General features: G+C 41.8%; 1 protein-coding gene across 2 annotated transcripts in view; it reads left to right on the forward strand.

Annotated features, from left to right (window-relative positions):
- Window positions 1-13283, forward strand: part of TRIM33 (tripartite motif containing 33) — a 74159-nt gene extending 60876 nt beyond the window's left edge. The window contains exons 13-20 of one of the 2 annotated variants that reach the window (XM_008171670.4): window positions 883-946; window positions 1353-1512; window positions 2805-3151; window positions 3555-3678; window positions 4628-4702; window positions 5387-5539; window positions 8015-8065; window positions 8157-13283. In XM_008171670.4, coding sequence (XP_008169892.3) covers window positions 883-946; window positions 1353-1512; window positions 2805-3151; window positions 3555-3678; window positions 4628-4702; window positions 5387-5539; window positions 8015-8065; window positions 8157-8369 — 1187 coding nt within the window. In that variant the 3' untranslated portion in view covers window positions 8370-13283. The remainder of the gene's footprint in view (window positions 1-882; window positions 947-1352; window positions 1513-2804; window positions 3152-3554; window positions 3679-4627; window positions 4703-5386; window positions 5540-8014; window positions 8066-8156) is intronic. The other variant, XM_065591399.1, reaches the window with a different exon arrangement.
- Window positions 13284-19775: the final 6492 nt, after the last annotated feature.

The following is a 19775-nucleotide window of genomic DNA, read 5'->3' on the forward strand; positions in this document are numbered from 1 at the left end:
GGTGTTCAGGAGGCTGGGAGGGGTGGGGGAGAGAGCGAGGATGCGGCGTGGTGGGGGGAGGGGGCTTGTGGGAAGGGGTGGAGTGGAGGCGGGCCTGGGGCAGAGCCAGGGGTTGAGCACACACACAACCCCCAGCACTTTGGAAAGAACAGCAAGAGGAGTAGCCAGACGATCCACCCTTTTTCACCATCAGACTGCACCACATCAACTAAACTTCACAATCATCATTGCTGAATACAGTATTAAATTGCTTGTTTAAAATTGTTTAGAACTTATATTGCATATGTATATAATGTCTTTTGTCTGGCAAAAAAAATTTCCCTGGAACTAACCCCCTTTTTACATTAATTCTTATTGGGGAAATTGGATTCGCTTAACATAGTTTCACTTAAAGTCATGTTTTTCAAGAACATAACTACAATGTTAAGTGAGGAGTTACTGTAGTTTTACAACAGGCTACATAAAAAGCACTAGGGAAGTCAGTACAATTTAATAAAATTTCATACTGACAATGACTTGTTTATAATGCTTTATATACTATACTGTGAAATGTAAATACAATGTTTACATTCCAATTGATTTATTTTATAATGACATGGTAAAAATGAGAAAGTAAGCAATTTTTCAGTAATAGTGTGCTGTGACACTTGGTTTTTTTAATGTTTGATTTTGTAAGCAAGTAGTTTTTTTAAGTGAGGTGAAACTTGGGGTACGCAAGACAAATCAGACTGCTGAAAGGGGTACGGTAGTCTGGAAAGGTTGAGAGCCAGTGGATTGAAGGATCACTGACATTTAGCATAACTTTCATTTATGTTGTTGTAGAATACTAGTTACATGTAAGCTTCTGTAGATATTTATGAAAAGTGATTTATACTTTTTCAGGGTTATCCAATTCCCACACCCCCGTGAGGCCACCCAGCACCTCCAGCACAGGCAGCAGAGGCAGGTAAGTATGTTCTTAGTTAACAATGTGTGGCTGAAAAATCAAATGTAAAGAACATGATAAAGGTTAAACTAAAATCAACAGCAAGTCATTATTAGCTACTGTTATAACTGTGACCTCTTAATTGAAGAGAGAATGCATATAGGAAAATAATTATTGAAAAATTATGTTGCCAGATGTTTGTCCTTATATTTTGTAAAATGTAGGCATCCGAAAATTCACAGTAATAGCTTTGGCTTTGAAACATCTAAATTGTTTTAAACATGGAAATGTAGGACTGGAAGGGACCTTGAGAGGTCAAGTCCACCCTGCACTGAGGCAGGACCAAGTAAATCTAGATCACCCCAGACAACTGTTTTGTCAGTTACAATTGCAACTAAGCTTTCCATGTACTCTTGTGTCTTTCTAGCTGTGGTTCATCAGGCAGAACTGCTGAGAAGACTGGCATTAACTTCAAGTCTGACCATGTGAAAGTCAAGCAAGAGCCAGGGACAGAGGAAGAGATATGCAGTTTCTCAGGAGCAGTGAAGCAAGAAAAAACCGAGGATGGCAGGAGGAGTGCATGCATGGTAAAGTTGCTTTGTGAATTGCATGTTACCCTGTCCCCAACAGCATTTTTAAGAATTTGGAAATCCATAAATGGTGCCTAAGAGCCCTGGAGACAGAAGGGCAAGATAGCAGCCCCTACTAATGTCCCTGAACTCTGTTCTGTATGGGCCAGTTCGAAAGATGAGAGGGCATTTCGGTTTCCTTGATACCTCTGCTGAAACTGCAGCTAAGGCTGCCAACTGTGTTGATGGGTTTAGTGACATGGACATCAGTCTACTGGCAGAAAGACTGGGATTCCCCCCTTGTTTGATACATACTTCAGAGTAGCAGCCGTGTTAGTCTGTATCTGCAAAAAGAACAGGAGTACTTGTGGCACCTTAGAGACTAACAAATTTATTAGAGCATAAGCTTTCGTGGGCTACTGCCCTCTTCTTCGGATGCATATAGAGTGGAACATATATTGAGGAGATATATATATACACACATACAGAGAGCATGAACAGGTGGGAGTTGTCTTACCAACTCTGAGAGGCCAATTAAGTAAGAGAAAAAAATTTTTTGAAGTGATAATCAAGCTAGCTCAGTACAGACAGTTTGGTAAGTCTGTCTGTATCTGTACGAGTTTTTTCATGAAGTTGATAGAATTCCACTCCATACGGCTAAATGCAGTGCCTTGCATAATGACAGGTTTCAGAGTAGCAGCAGTGTGTAGCAGTTTTGTTCACTACTGAGCTGGGCTGGATTTGACCTGTCATTTGTGAAAGGCGTCCTATCCCACCAAGTGTTAGGTATATTGCTGTTGGGTAATACAGCAGTGAAAGCTATACAGTAGAAACAAATCGGAGCTTAATCTCAAATTGGCACCTTACTTAGGACTTGATTCTGTCCTTTGGTGTACATGCTGAACAGCTGATGTGTCGAGCCAGAGGCAGGCTAGACCCCAGCTGGTGCCGTCTTTGGGATCTCCGTAAAACCAACATCAAGGGTTTAGTATGTTCACTGTTTTTAATCTCTAGCTAGTAAAAGCTTCTGATAATTCACTGGCATGTTCTCTCAAGATCAAGCTATTGAATGTTTGTAACTCTTATTAAAGTCCTATGCAATTTAGCATAGAAAATAAGGTATACTTGTTCTCCATACAGTATGTAACTCAAATATCTGATAAGGAATTGCCAATATTTGTTTGTTTTGGGAAGCATTTTAATTTGGAGTGCTATAGGCAGCAGATGGCTTCTGATTCCCAGCATATGAGGAAAGATGAATTTGTAAAACTGATTTCTTTACAGATTTTCATGCAGTAATTTTATTTCAGCTTAGCAGTCCTGAGAGCAGCTTGACACCACCTCTCTCCACTAACTTGCATCTGGAAAGCGAGTTGGAAGCATTAGGAAGTCTTGAAAATCATGTAAAAACTGAACCAACAGATTTAAGTGAAAGTTGCAAACAGTCTGGACATAGTCTTGTAAATGGGAAATCGCCAGTGCGAAGTCTAATGCATCGGTCAGCTAGAGTTGGAGGAGAAGGCAACAACAAAGAGGATGATCCAAATGAAGACTGGTGTGCTGTATGCCAAAATGGAGGCGATCTGTTATGTTGTGAAAAGTGCCCAAAAGTGTTTCACCTCACTTGTCATGTACCAACACTTCTCAGCTTTCCAAGGTACCAGAAATTAAAATAATGTTACTGGTGCCCAAAAAGAGCTTTGTGGGCTTATTCACACAATGAAACTCAGGATCTGGAACCTCAATGCCCAGGAATAGCATAAAAACTTCCCTGCCGTGTACATTGTCTTTGCTCTTAAGATTTATTTTGGTTTATAGTTGTTCTATGGTGATTCTGTCAATGTCAGTATTTTCTAGTGCTTTTTAAAGTGGTGCACAGAGTGTTTAGTGGATACATGATTAACGCTTACACCATGATAAATTCTACACATTAGAGGAGTCTTTAATGAGGTACAACTTTACTTTTGAAAGGCATAGATGCTGTAGAAAAATCATAGTAGTCACATAGTAGACGTAATCTCTGGTGGATTCCTGGACTAATTGTGTCTCTTCCTATTTAGTGGGGAGTGGATATGTACGTTCTGCAGAGATCTAAGCAAACCTGAAGTAGAATATGATTGTGACAATTTGCAACATAGTAAGAAGGGGAAAACAGCACAAGGCTTAAGTCCTGTGGACCAAAGGGTATGTGTCAAATACTGTAGGTATCTGCATCTAAAACCGATCATCTTTGACTTAACTGATTGTTATTGGTCATCCCTATATTATAGCTGTACTTGTCTAGTAGGTTAAAATTTCTGTGAGCACACAACTAATCAAATAACTTTTAAATGTGAATTAAATATAATTTTATCTCCTAAGTTTTTAATTGGAAGCTCTTTTGTGGATTTAACATGGATGTTTTAACCTACCTACATAACAATATGTAGATTTGATGCCTTAAATTCATGGGGAGAAGTACTGATAGGTATTTCTAAGAGCATATGTATGGCAAAATGTCTTGAGTGTGTCAGAATGATTTCTAGCTTTATATATGGAGAATCTATAAAGTGTTTTGAATCAGCAGTCAGAATAGTCCTTAGAACTTCTTCACCATGAATAAATTCTTCAGAGGAACTTACCAACAAATCAAAATATGGAAATGTTTGAGGGGAAATACTGAAAACAATTATTTGAATGGAATTTCAGATTGTTTAATTCTGGATTTATGAAAAAATAGGTCAGACTTAAGTGTAGTTCAATTGCATTTAACAATATGAATAGTAACAGTGTCACTGAACATCTTCTAGTTGCTCTGTTTTAATTTGGTTATTTAATGTATTGGCTTGTTCTGCAATTTTTGTTTTATTAACCCTTTGGGGAAAGGAAAGCCAAAAAAGGAATCAAGAGCTTTTATATTAAGTGTATTGTGCCAGCCAAAGTAAAGGCACTCTTTCCTTCTCCAACAATATGCACTCTATAAATGTTATCTTTTACACTCTTACAATGAATGAAGAGGCTTCTAGGCTTGAAGGACTTCATTTTCTACTAGTCAGACTATATAATCTGAACCTATTTACATTAGTTAAGTACCAGCTTTTAGACTGAGGATTAAAAAGGGATATTCACTTGAAGTTTTTTGTTCCTTTGCAAGAAATGTGAACGTCTCCTGCTTTACCTCTATTGCCATGAGCTGAGCATTGAATTCCAAGAGCCAGTCCCAGCCTCGGTGAGTGTCCTGCTGCATGAAACTATGGAAAAAATAAAATGTCGTCAATGTCACCAAAAGGCCACCACTGTGACAAGTTTTGTTTTTTTGGAATGAGTTGCTTGTTCTTGCCATATTTGTCATTAGACCCTTCTGGAATAAAACCAGTCTGAAAATTTCACTGGTCTTACCTAGCATGGTACTTCTGAACCATTAAACCTCTTACTTAAAAAAAATCCTTTCCAATAGCAATAACTGAATGGACTGGAGAGGATTAGGGATATCTTATAAAATATATTTTACCATTTATGCTTAGCAAGAGGTTTTAAAAGAAACTGTCAGCCGTTTGAATTAAACCAAAAATCTGATCTGCTTGACAGTCTTGTATTTTGAGATGTAAAACAAGTGATTTTAATTATTCTAGAAAAGACAGTGATGGTCTAATATAATCTTTATACACAGGTTTCTTTCCCAAATACTAATAATCAGCACTAAAATATAACAAAATATGTTGTGTTAATAAAACCTCTGTTTGCCCTCTTTCCTCCCCCCATAAACTGAGGTAGTTGCTTCTGATTGTTCCCTTGTGTGCACATTTTTGATACTCTGATAAGTAGATTTAATTCTGCTCCTTTTGTGAAGTATAAAAATTGCATATCAGTCTTTTTTTGGTGGTTTGTGATTAGATGTACGCTTTCTTCACAGATACCAAACTACTATAAAATTATAAAGAAACCAATGGATTTATCTACAGTAAAAAAGAAGCTGCAAAAGAAACATTCCCAGCACTACCAAACTCCTGACGATTTTGTGGCAGATGTCCGGCTGATCTTCAAGAACTGTGAAAGGTTTAATGAAGTATGTTAACTTCCAAACTGTAAAATTTTTTGGATTGAGATTTATTTAGGCCTGATTCCACGGCTGTCTCACTCAGAACTCCAACTTGCAGTCTGTGGGAGTTCCATGTCTGGAGCAGATGCAGTCTCAGGCCCTTTATAAGTAAATACAAACCAATTAATGACAGATCTTGCCTTTGGTTTTAGTTAGAAGGGGCTATAAAGTGCACTGAAGGAAAACTTTTACATGTGTTTGTGGGAAGTTGTGAACTCTGCAATAGCTGTACTTATGGATTAAATTCATGATGTGTGAGAGCAGTTATTTGCTAAGGCCTGCTGGCTGGCACATGTTGACTGGATTGTGGCCGTTGCTGAGAACTGTGGCGTGGCATAAATTGGGTAGTCCCCCAAAATATTCCAAATTATGTCAAAATGGAATATACTATTATTGCTTATCAATATTATGCCATAAACTTGTACTGGTAAGGAAAAAAATGTATCTAGAGAGAACTACTGGTTGTCTCTTCCTGAGCTCCCAGAGTCAGGCTTTCATAACTGTAAGCAGAGCCCCAAATGGCTTTCTATTAGTCCCCAAAAGATCTGGCAGTTCTCTCTTCTTCTGGCTCATAGGTGTCTAGTCTGGCACAGAAGCAGATGTTAAATTGGTAGCCCACACAGGGATGTAAAACTTTTCTGGGGAATGTGGATAGATGCGCCAGCAGCTGTGGGACATTTGCTCACCAGTTACTGAAGAACTCGCTCACATGAAGAGCTGAAGAGTGTGATCCCTAGTGGGGAGGTACCACTTAAGGTGCTGTAGAGTATAGTAGTAATAAAGTGGAACAAACAAAAGGAAAACTTAATCTGAATGTCACAGAAACGTCCTTGATGCTGAGCCCCTGGAATATGGAATAGTCCTGGAGAGAAGTGGGGGGGAATGACCATCTCTGGGACACTTAAAGCAAGATCATATGAAGGCCTGCAGAATGTACTGTAGGGAATTGTCTTGCATGGGCCCTAGTGACGGTGAAATGACCTTGATAGTTCTCAGTGTGTAACTTCAGTTTTCTGATGTTTAAATAGCATTTCTGTCCTCTGCACAGAGAGAGGCCCTTTGGAGGAAACAAACCTATGTTTAAAACTGACTGAGCCTCACGTAAAATACTGGAATAGTGAAAATAACCATTAAAAACAAGTTTTAGAATGAGGCACATTTGCACAATAGACTTAGGCACAAGGACATGGGACTTGACCTCTTTATAACCCTCTGTCAGGTGGAGGTTAATGGGGAATATGAAAAAAGTGCATCTCTCAAAGCTGTTTGATCTAGGGAGTGAATGAAGCCTCTGCTCTGGAGGAAACCACTTCTGCTGCTCTTAGGAAGTATAGTGTAACTATGGCAAGAGTAGCAGGAGGCTCCAGGGAACAGTGGTTCTTTAAACGGACTCTTCAGACTTAGCTGTTTGGAGTCTCAAGTGCTGACTCTTATTCTGGAAGCTGAGGTGGTCCGACCACTCATGACTATGGATACAATTTTGTCACAGTAAAATTATGCATAATTCACAGCACGGTCACAGTTTAAAAAAAAAAAAAAAAAAAAAGAGAGAATTTCATGCTATTATCGTGGCCACCTTGTGGACCCTCCTCCCGTGCATTAACAGTTTATTAGTTCACACTGATCTAGTCCTCTTTGAAACAGAACTAGATCAAAGCAAACTAATCAACTTTTAATGCAGGGCAACAGGGTCCACATGAAAAGTTGAAAAGTTCATTAATTGGCTTTAATCTAGTCTTTCTAGTCTACAAAAAATATGTGTACAGAAACATTCTTGTCAAATCCACTTGTCTTGGTTGTAATTTTTTGTGGGGTTGGATTATTTGGAATTCCCTTTCAAAGAGGACTAGAGCACAGTGAACTAATGAACTGTTAATGTGTGGCAGCAGGGTCTATATAAATGGCAAAATGTACAGTTCCATGACAGTGGTGGCCACCATGACATAAATCAGATCCTTACTCATGACACAGGTTCAAATACAGTTCCTGCATTTTTATAGCTGACACATGAAGGTAATCAAAGTGGAAATGGATCCTGCAAGAACGCACTCTCATTTCTTTTATAGACAAGATTTATACAGGAGCTCTTCTGTTATGATTGAAACATAGACCACTTACTTTCCATGATGACATCCTGGGCAACTGAGTTTTATAATAAAGGAATGTTGTCATGAGCGTTTAGTATAATATGTTTTAACATGACCGGGAGCAGCTTATTATACGATAGTTTCATATCTTGCCAAAGGTTCACGAACCATAGATTTTGAACCAGCCTTATAAAGAGGGTGAACTATACGACACTGAATTTTAGAACTATACTTATCTGGTCATAACAATCTGTTTTTCCTGTTATGGCTAACTTTAGTCATCCAACCCTATGCAATCTCATAACTTTAGAAAGGATTATAATTTCATTTTTTTTGACTCTGGTATCCTTTTTAGATGATGAAAGTTGTTCAAGTTTATGCAGAAACACAAGAGATTAATTTGAAGGTAAGCGTTTCAGACCACGCACACTTGGTGAAGGGATGTGCATTACCAACAGGTGAATATTCCTTTTTTTTTTTTTTTTTTTTATTTGCAGGCTGATTCAGAAGTAGCACAGGCAGGGAAGGCAGTTGCATTGTACTTTGAAGATAAACTTACAGAGATCTACCCAGACAGGACCTTCCAGCCTTTGCCTGAATTTGAGCAGGAAGAGGATGATGGTGAAATAACTGAGGACTCCGATGAAGATTTTATACAGCCACGTAGAAAACGTCTAAAATCAGATGAAAGACCAGTGCATATAAAGTAATCTGATAATATGGACCTAAACCTATTGTAAAAACTGTTATTTAAGTGTTCCTGGAATATCATCATGCCTTCAGTGGTCATTTTGAAGAAGCTGATAGCTTTTAGACAGTATTAGATTACAAAAAATATGTGTACAGAAACATTCTTGTCAAAGGGGGAAAAGTTTGGTTGTAATTTTTTGTGGGGTTGGATTATTTGGAATTCCCTTTTCTTTTCCCGAGGACACTCTCGGCATGTTCTCACAGTTAGAGGTGGGTGAATGTTGATAAAGATGCAGAGGTGATATAGGATGCTCCTTGTACAGATAAGTGGACTGCCATACTGCTTAGTGAACTTTTCTGCAAGACTGGACCAATACAGCAACTGTATATCACTTTCACAATGGACTGCCATCTAAACTGTAAGAAACTTTGCTAAAACATCCCCTTTTGTGTGAATTTAAGTGTGAATTGCATCATTGCTTTTATCACCTTCTCATTTAAGTGATGTTGTGAGTAACTGATCTTCTGTGTTAATTCAGATATCTAGATTCCACTTTCTTTACAACATTTTATGTATAGAAACATTACAAATGATCATTAAACTGTTCTAAATTGGCAAGTGCAGGAGTGTGCGTTCTTAATACATGCAGGACTAGGCCTGGTTGCAATGAATGCTTTTCAGTAGGGTTCATGTATATTTATTAATGGAGTCCTATACACAGAACACTTAAATGCATTTCTTGTTGGAATTCTTAGGATTTTATTCTCTCTTCCAAATCCCCCTGCAGAGGCAGATACCGCCAATATTAGTTATGTAATTTTCTATACTTATACATTTAGACTGAGAAGATAACTGCTGATTTTCCAGTCTTCCTTAATATCAGTTTCCGATAGACCACTATTGGCAAACAATAACCTGACTACCAAATGTGTAAAATTTTCTGTATTCACTTTGTCTTATTTGTAAATAGTGGACTGAAATTTTTTACAGCTCAGCAACATTTGCTGAGCTGTTTTTAAGCTTATATGTATTCTTACTAATGTTCCTATCAAGAACAGATTTGTAATATATGCTGTCTATTTCTAACATTGCATTCATATTGAGGTTCTATCTAATTTTATTAGAGAACCACTCAGAACTTTCTTCAGAAGCAGCTTATGAGTGAAATACCTAGAAAGATTAGAATAAACCTGTTGAAATTGGGTTACTTATCCAGCCACAAAATGGAGCACATGCACGGACCAGGGTTTGAAATTTTGAGTGATTTCTGGTTGAATTCTGAAAATAGATCAGTCCCTATCCAAACTCTGTATAAAGCAGGCACCTCTGCTTATACCTTCCAATTTAAAACTGCCTTGATTGCAGCATTTGTGGGTAGACATACCAGCACAATGAACTGGTTAAACTTCTTCTACTGGCCTGATCTGCAAGGATTGGCACTAAGAAATGTAATTTTTAGCCTATGTAGAGAGGAATCTTTTGTTAGAATAAGATGAAACAGTCCTGTGTGTGAACGCAGACCAGATCAGGGTGACCAGAATGTAAATTTGCCATGAAATTTTGCTTAAATACAGCAGATCTGTGGCAAATGAATTATTTTCAGCATGAGCGATTCATATGACAAACGTTGCATGTAAAGAAAGATTTAACTTAACCATAAAGTAGAGGTAAATATTTTTAGCAAAAAATGTATTGAATCAACATAAATGATGCTCTAAAAATTTCTTTATGCGAAACACTTAAGATTAATTTTCTATTTACATAGAGAAACATAAATTCACATGTGACTAAATCCCTTCTAAAATATTGAAGGGATTTAAAGGCATTTACAGCTTTGTCTTACTTCCTTAGGTTACCTTAAACATTACACTTGAACAAAATTGTTGGATCCTTTTGTTTTATTTTGTTCAAATGGTAACATTTTCTCAAAGGATTTTGCCCCATTAAATGTAGTCATTAAAAACCATTTCTATTTGAATACAGAAAGTAGTTTCCCAACTTCTTTAATAATGTACATATGTACATTCATGTAGTGACATTTTGTTAAATCTTTGAGTGTCAGAAGAGAAGGATGGGACGTGTGCGTAGGAAATTCTAACCTTTTGGTAAGATTAGATCACTTAATGACTACACTCATCACCTATTCGTTGTGCAGTTTCTAGTTTATCTCAGAAAAACTTGTCAATTTGAAAAGGAATATTTGCTATTAAATTAACAGTGGAAAATGAGATTTTGTGGATTGTCTTCAGTTTGTGTTGCTAGTTTTTATGGCATTTAAACTCTACATTCTGCAGATGTCTTAACATTTTGAAATAACCTCTCAGACACTTTAGAATTGTTCTCTATATAAACAGGTAGACTCACTATAAGGAATTTTGTTAAACTTTAAAGTAGCCTGTATTCCATTAGTTCCAGCTACAAACCACAGTTAGTGATGTTGAGCTTTGATCCTGGTCACAGTTTCAAGTTTTATTCTTGCACGTTATCCAGTAAACTTTAAAAAGTTGGTTTTTCCTTTCATCTCTAGATGACCGTAAAGATTGCTTTTGATTATATGAAATTTTGAACTGTTGGCAAGAAATCTTAAATTTTCTTAACTTGTGTACAACAAATTATTGAGAACAATCCAATCAAGTAAATGAGAACGAAGAACAATTCAATCAAGTAAATATTTTTCATTTTTTCTTTCCCTTTTGGTACGCCGAATATACTAAGTCAGTAACTTTTTGGAATTAGCTAGGTTCCATTCATAAAGGATGCTGACGGATATATAAGCTACATTAACCTGCTTCTTACTCCCTTAGACTGTGATGATAAAAAATTTATCCTACAACTGTTCAGAGTTCACTCAGCCAAAACGTATTTGTGCCGGGTTGCATATTTTACTTAATAGCAAATCTATTAATTTTGTATTAACATCTGGAACGTTCGGAGCAGCCTGTTTGGCAGTTGATGGGTACTGAAGGATGTGTGTGCAATAGATGCAAATAAGTTGTGAGCTACATTGGAATTTAGAACATGCCTTACATTAAGGATAAGCCTTGTAGCAGATATTGGGGTGCACTGTGCATGCATCATAGTTTATCTGCACAGTTGCAATGTTCTAATGTGATAGCAAGAAGATATTTTGGCATGTGATGTAACTATATGCTCTGATTTTTAAATGCTCCTGTAAAAAGATCATTTGCATCTCACTTTTTGTTGTAAATGGTTCTGAGGTTTAAGTTAATCCAAAGAAGTAAAAGGTAACTTGCTTTGAAACAGGAGTGAAAAGTGTGTACAGTGTGCTAATTGTGGACTTCTCAATTACCTCAGCAGGTATCCTGCCATGTAATTACTAGTGATTAGTGTTAATTTAACCAGCTACATAGGTTCAGGTCTCTTACTTAACTGTGCCCTGGAATTAAATCGCCTACCATGTAATGTTAAGGCTGAGTTACTATCCAAAAAGGGTGTTCCTCTAACTTTTAAAAGTAGAAATGCTCTGTTAAGTGTAGATAGCTTGTTTCTTGTGAAATGTCACCATTAATATTATGTGGTATGGCACTGATGGTATGTCAACATACTCAACACTGGATCAGTGAAATGTTTTATAAACATTTCTGCAAGCTACCAGAACTGCGATCTTTATAATTAACCCAAACTTACCATTCTGTTGTATAACCTAGTTTATTAGCTGATCCTATTTAAGCTTAGGTAATGGCAACAGTGTTTTAAAGTTGTGTGTATGATGTACTGGATGTGTAGGCTATTTTTCTTGTTTTCTTATTCTCTTCCTTGGAAAAAGCAATAAAACTGCTTTGTCTGTTGCCTATTAGCATGACAGGAATCCTTTCCTTTGGATAGTGGTTTTATAGGAAAGTTTGTATGCATATCACCAAGTCTAGCTTTTAAAACAGAGTGTGCAGGAGTTATTGACAATATAGTGTGGCATTTTATTTTAAAAATTGGGGAAAGTTACATATTTTTTTAAAAAGTAGGTGTTTGAGTAAATAATGGAGGTACTTTTTTAAAAAATGTATATGCCACAGTTTACATAGACATATTTCAGACTAAACATATACATTGTAACTTCAGATATGGATATTTCTTTTACTTTGTCAAAATGCATGTACAGTAACACTTCCATCTTAATTCCTTGTGTTTGCCTACTCGGATCCTCCTTTATATGCTTTTTAATGTATCTGAATCAAAATAGTTTTCAAAAATTGCAGTTAATTTGGATATCTTTATTGTAACTGAACTATTAAATGTATGAAATACAGTTTTGCCCTTTTCTATTGAATGATCTTTACAACTGAAGGCTGCCTTCTTTAAAATTAACTGAATTTATACAAGGAAAGGTACTAAAAGAATTTTATAAGTCTGCTTATTATAGCATTCACTCTAGAGTGTGATCTAAATTTAAAGGAATAAAAAAATAAAATGCATGTCTGGTAATGGTCTGCAAATGTGAGCATTTCTTAAGTTCAAAACATCCTGAAACATGTATATAGCCTATAAAGATCTGTGCAATTGCAAGTCTGGTTTAATTTTATATGTAAGCATACTCATGGAAGGGTTAAATTCACAGCAATCTCAATAATTTCTTGTTTCCAGCAATTAAACTGGTATTCTTTTTGCACATAGTTAACTTTGCTCATCCTTCAGTATGATTCTTCAAAAAGTGCTGTTTCTGTGGTATTGTATTATCTGAATAATCATATTTAACTTTAACAGTTACAGTTTCTAATTGTTCTGTTCCTGTGTTTTTTGCTGGTGTGTAATAAAGGCAACTTTTTTCTTTCATGGTTATTTAATACACTAGCTGCCTGTAAATATTTCTTGTTAAATGCTCTGGAATGTGGTGTAGAAGTTGTACTAGATCAGTTTAAAGCATTGTTTGAAAACCACTTTGTTTTGGTTATTTCTATTAAATTAGAAAAATGCAGAATTTTTCAATTTGAGTTTCTTTTTTGCACATCTGAACTAGACCTTTAGAGGGCACAAATGTATTTTGATGAGTCATTTTCACGATAGTGGGAAACAGTAAATACTTAGAACAGAAATTTGTACAAATAAAAGTAAATTCCATTGTTGGGCAAGACTATCAAATAAAGACGAGAGCAGTGTCTGGAGCATGAGCTAGAACGGGACGAGGTGTAAAGAGCATTCCTAGCATGATTTCTTTGTCTAATGGTCCCCGTTTCTCTCGCTCCTTTGGCTTTGCTGTTGCCACACCTCTCTCCATCATGGTTTGTGTATTTACTCATTTTAAAATGGGACTAGACTGGATAGTACCAGAAGGTGCATTCTTGGCTTGCCCAATGCTTGTTTTGGAGAGGGAAGTCTCCAAATGGAGCTAAATAGTAGGAACAGTTATCTAGAACTTAGTTCTGGCGAGTGTGAAGGAAGGCGGTTGCATGGCTTTGAAAGTTCTTCCTCTTGGACTGAAAAGGCTCTCATGTTTGAGTGCTATCTGCATGAGCGCTTGTAGAAAAGTCTTACGTGTGTGCACATACAACACCAGGAACAGTTCAGCATGGGTAATAGCTGCCTGCTCATGACGGTGGTTGAGCCAGATAGTTTGGCTGTTATACCTTGCAATCAGCTCCATCCTATTTGCAGAAGAAAGAGGTCTTGGAAAGAGGAGAATTGTTGTCATCCCAGGTATGACTACAGGCCTTGTCACATGCAGAACTAAATGCAAAACCACTCCTACTCATGTATGCCCTATTCAACCACAGCTGTTAATTTTAAGCAAGAATTAATTCTGGTAAGTCCTGTGGTTGTGGGTTCTGCAGGAGGTCAGACGATCACAATGGTCCCTTTTGGCCTTAAAATCTAGGATGGGGAAACACTTGGGAAAGCCAAGTTCTCCACACGTGTAACACCATTGCGCCTGCGCATGCACACACACACCAAAGCCCCGCTGACTAAGTCTCCTATGGGTGGGCGGGATGGAAAGAGATTCATTTCTTCAAGTGCTTGGCTGGTGACCAGGTACCATGCAAGCACCTAGATAGGTGCTCCATCTCTAGCACTAAACAGTGTTAACTTAAGATTTTGCTGAAATATGAGGTGTTCCTTCTTGCAAACGCATCCATTGAAAAATCTGTGCTCTCAGCTGAGCACGGTCCACAGACACATCTAACTGTTGTGGGCTGTCGTAGAAAGATAGGTGGATCTGAAAGCAAACTGCTCTTTTGGGTGAGAGTATTTTGCTGCCAGCCCTAGCATTTGTCTTTATAGAGATGACGTTTGTGTCCACTGTGATTCCCCATTCCCACAAATGCATCTAGAAAGGTTTCCAATGCTGCACATTTTGAGATGCTGGCTCTGTAATCTGCCACTAGTCATAGAACTGTGGGGTTGGAAGGGACCACAAAGGTCATTTAGCCTAGCCCCCTATCAAGATGCAGGATTTGTTGGGTCTACACCAGTGGTTCTCAGCGAGGGGTACACATACCCCTGGAGTACACAGATGCTGTACCCCCTGGAAGACAATTCATCTAGATATTTGCCTAGTTTTACAACAGGCTACATAAAAAGCACTAGCGAAGTCAGTACAAACTAAAATTTCATACGACTTGTTTATACTGCTTTCTATACTATACACTGAAATCTAAGTACAATATTTATATTCCAATTGACTTATTTTATAGCTATATGGTAAAAATGAGAAAATCAGCAATTTTTCTGTAACAGTGTGCTGTGACACGTCTGTATTTTTGTCTGAGTATTGTACTAAGCAAGTAGTTTTTAAGTGAGGTGAAACGGGGGGGGAGGGTATGCAAATCAGACTCCTGAAAGGGGTGCAGTAGGCTGGAAAGGTTGAGAGCCTCTGGTCTAAACCATCCAAGGTAGATGGCTACCCAGCCTCCTTTTGAAAACCTCCAGGAAAGGCACTTCAATGACCATCCCAGGCGTCAGTTCCATTGTCCCACTGTTCTTACAGTTAGGGAGTTTTTCATGAGATTTAATCTAAATCTGCTAAAATGTCCTGCCTTAAAGAGGCACCTCCCCAAGTCTTGGGACTTGGAGGTCCCAGGGGTAACAGGCCCATGGGAGCTTTGGGGGTGGAGGTTTTGTTGTGCACATCTTTCAACTAGTCTGTAAAGTTGAGTGTATTCTCCCCGCTGCATATTGAACACAGTCTCAGCCTTGTCAGTGCTTCTGCTGCAACTTCTGCCAGACCATCTGCTCCATCTCCTACTGTGCTGTTCATTTGGCCTGCCCCTGTGGCTAGATTCTCATCTGTCAATTTCAGCACCACCATGCCTGTCTCCATTCAATCCCCTAGGAACAGACTTCCTCTTTCATTCTAGCTTGTTTCTCTTAAGTGACCTTTGTCCTGGCTTGCTTCAGTGAGATTCAGAATCTTCCCTACATCAGAAAGGAGTTTGATTTCCAGTTGTCAAGGTTTAGGGTTTTAACCCTATACCTCCCAAACACCAGCCGTTGAAGACAGTTTTCCTCATCACAGGGCTAAGTGGCTGAGTTTGGAACCATGGCACAGTTACTGCCGCTGGCTGAGATGCTCCAACATTAGCAATAACTGTTTCCACGGAGAGAACATGCGATTTCAGAATGCTCTTATCCCCAGGTGAAGATGAGCTGGTGTCTGCAAAGTGCCACCTTTCTCATTCCCCTCCTTACTGCAGGTCACAAGTTCAGAGATCAGTGTGGTGTTGGCAGTTGTGACGGTTGAGTATGCCAGTGCTTGAAGGCCTGTATTCAGGGTTGGGTTGTGTGCCGCCATGCTTCTGGTCACACTCTCCCATAATACAGGAACAAAGCATATTAAACAAAACTCCTCCTGATAGAAGGAAGTACGCTGTCCAAGTACACTGTGGTGGTGAGTTACACAGGCTCATTCCTTAGCAGGCTTCAAAAATAACTGGACAATTACATGAATCAAAAGAACACCTAGAGTTGGGAATTAAAATAAAAAGTGATATAAACCCTTCTGCTTGAAGCTACTTCTCTGCTTTACCATGCAGCCTTTCGGAAGGGATGTGCCAGATCAGTGCTGCTGTGAGCCGTACTACCAGACGAACTCTGTCCAGACCATATACAGAGGTTTGACTCTGCTAGGGCTAGAGGCTGATCCTGGCTTTGTCCCTGCGGGTAATCCACATGGGCCCTGTTACAGTTGTCCCTGTCTGACCACTGGAGCACAAGCTGTTCCTAGTGCCAAAAAGAGAGCCCATGGTCATCTCACACACGGGGGTAACTCGCTGGCTATGCAATGTCTTGCTGCATGGCCTGGTCCATAGAGGGGAGAACAGCATGACTAACTCCCCTCCTCCCGCTCATGCCTATGGTGCAACAGGATGTCTGTGTTGTGCAGCTGAAGGGGCTGAGTTCAAGGCAGTATAGGGACCTCAGTGACAGAACTAGTGTGATAGTATTTACAGTGAAGTTGGTAATTTTCTAATATTTCTTTTCTGTTGCATTTTTCTTGTGTACTTGTCAACAGAAGCTGGGCACGGCACTTATGGGTCAGTATGCGTGAGGCTAAGCACCAGGAGATGGTGCCTGTGAGCAGAGAACAACCGACATCTGGGAATTCCAGCACCAGCATGTGATTGAAGCTTCAGGCTGAAGGCAGACCAGGAGCCTGACCCCACCCGGCTTGCCTAGCTCAGCAGGGGTTAACAGTGGTCCCCATCTAGCTGGCATGTGGTTGGCCTGAGATGACCCAGTTCCACCTACTGCTGCTGCCTCTCTGGGTCCAGAGCTGCTGGGTGCTTGTGTTTGAACATGCCTTCAGGCTCCTGACCCTGAGTGCTTTCTTAAAGAGACAGCACGCTCATACACTCGGCCCTATACACACACACACACACTCTCCTTCACATGGTCCCCCCAACCCACACACCAGTGATCCTGCATCCAGGTCACTTTCCCCACGTGCGCTGTGCTGAGGCATCAGGAGCTGCTGCTCTTCTGCCCTCCCCTTACACAGCCCGCAGGGAAAGTGACCTGGGTGCAGGGAGCCTGACATCGCTCCTTGCTCTCCCCTCACAGCCTCCTAGGGCTGCGCAGGGCGGAGGAGCAGCAGTGCCAGCTGCTTTGTGAATCTAGGTCAGTTTTCCCATGTGGGTGCAGGAGGGGGATGCAGGGGTTAGGGGCCCAGGAGGGGGCAGGTGTTGGGGTGAAGGGGACATAGGAGGGTCAGTGGTTGGGATAAAGGGGACAGTGCAGGGGTTAGGGGCACAGGAGGGAGGTGTAGGGATTGGGCCAGGAGGGAGGTGCAGGGATGGGGTGAAGGTGATGGGTTAGGGCGCAGGGGGGACAGGCTCGGAATGAAGGGGGTGTAGGAATTGGGGCACAGGAGGGGGAGCAGGCATTAGGCACACTGGGGGCACAGTGCAGGGGTTGGCAGGAAGGGAGCCTGGGGACAGGGCCGGCTCTGGCTTTTTTGCCGCCCCCCGGCAAAAAAGCTGCCCTCCGCCCCCCAGCGGGGAGCGCGGCCGCAGCCCTGCTCTCCCCGGCTGCCCGGAGTGCTGGGAGGAGGGCGGCGAGCCCGCCCGCGGCTCCCCGGCTCCCCAGGTGAGCGCCGCCCCCGTCCAGGCACCGCCCCAAGCACATGCTTGGATGGCTGGTGCCTGGAGCCAGCCCTGCCTGGGGAGCCCATGGGCGGCACCAAAATGCAAGTTTGGCCAGGGTGCCTTTTCCCTAAGGCCGGCCCTACTGAACTCCCACCTGTTCCCCCCGGGATTGGCACTAGACTGTAAGGGTGGGGGAAAGGATTCTCTCTCACCATCTCCTTGTGCTGATCTCAGGGATGCCTCCACCACGAGCTCCTTTGCTGGGCCCCAAACTGCTTCACTCCTAACGTGCGAGGGTTGGTAACGCTGCTGCTGCCGCCATCCAGACACGTGCGAACACATGCAGTGGGCTGAGGGCAGGGGAGGGTTTCAACAATCACAAGCTCGATCAAAAAAAACCCCAAACCCATGATTTTGGGTCCACTATTTTATTCGGGGCAGGGAGGGTGAGGGTGGCAGCACTAGGCTGGGGCCTGGCAGGTGCAGCCTGTGATGCAGCTCTCAAGGTGAACACAGTGGGAGCTAGTGCTGGGTAGAGGCCTGGGAGGCTGCTGCCTGCCTGGGTGGGGACTTGCTGCTGGGGGGGAGGAGGGGGGGATTTCTCCAGCAGATTTTGCAGTCCCCTCGTGACAGGTGCTACCTCAAACCAGCAGCACCTGGCTAGTAGAAAAGGGGTCAGAGGCTAGCACAGACTGGCTGCTAGTGTAGTGTAGACCTGCCATGAGGACATCCCAGCCCCCTTCACCAAGGCACGCAATTTCCAAAGCCCAGGCCTGGGGAGGGTGATTTTGCTCCTCGTTAGTGCCTGTCTCACTGGCATTCCCTGGACAGGGACGTACCCTTGTCGGGCTTGGCCTCAGCTGAACTGGTTTACAGCTCAGGGCATGTCACTGTTTCGTTGTGCACACAGGTCAGCCTGCAGCAGGCAGAGGAATGCAGGAACGTTCCTCACCCAGAACCAGTGTGCTGCTGCACGAGTGCCTCTGCTTAGGCCCAGGAAATAGTGACCCACACAGCGCAGCCTGATTGGCCATCTTGGGGGTCCATGGTGACTGCCAGCAGCGTCTTGTGAGCACAATGCAGTGCCTGTGCAGACCTGCCATCCTGTGCACAGCGTCTCCCAGCCCAGGGGGAGAGTCCAGCGCAGATAGCAGGGTGGCTTGCTGCCAAAAGGCCATCTGTGCGCTGACCGGCTGCCTGTGCCCAACCGTCCCCTTCCAGACGGCTGTCCTGCCAGGGTGAGGGGAGGAGCCATCACACCTGTCCCCCATGGCGCAGAACAGGCCTGTCCAAAGGGCAATCAGCCACGGGCTGGAACACAAGAGGCTTTTGGCTGGAATCTGGCAAAGGCTGGGCAGGGGGAAGCAGGCAGAGACGGAGACCGGGCCCTTCCTGATTGAGGCCCCTCCTCACAGGGCAGTTTCCATGCAGCCAGCCCTGGCAGCCCAACACATTATGCAGCCATGCAAATCCATTGGTGCCCTAGTGTCTGCAGGCGCTGACCCATCAGTAATTGCTTCCCGCAGGGACAGGCTCAGCGGGGCCCAAGTGCCACATGGCCTGTGTCAGTGCTAGAATCACTGTTACCAAAGAGGGATGCACCTGCCAGCCACACCCTGCAGAGAGGCACCAGCTGCCAGGCCAGGAGCAGAGGCTGCATGGGGCTGGTTGCTGTTCCCGCAGCAGCTTGGCAGTGGCTAGCAGCCCAGGACCACGAAGCACCAATGCTTTTCTCCCCAGGGTTGATTTTGACAGCAAGCAGGCCCATGGTGGTGACTGGAGCCAGGCTGAGCCTAGCTGGGTGCGCAGGCTGCCCCCATGTGGAGTGCACACAAGCAGGGCCCTGCACTGCCACGCTGGGCTGCTCTGTCTGCAGCCTGGGACTAAACACC

This window comes from Chrysemys picta, chromosome 4 (assembly GCF_011386835.1).
Source record: "Chrysemys picta bellii isolate R12L10 chromosome 4, ASM1138683v2, whole genome shotgun sequence".
NCBI classification, from domain to species: domain Eukaryota; kingdom Metazoa; phylum Chordata; order Testudines; family Emydidae; genus Chrysemys; species Chrysemys picta.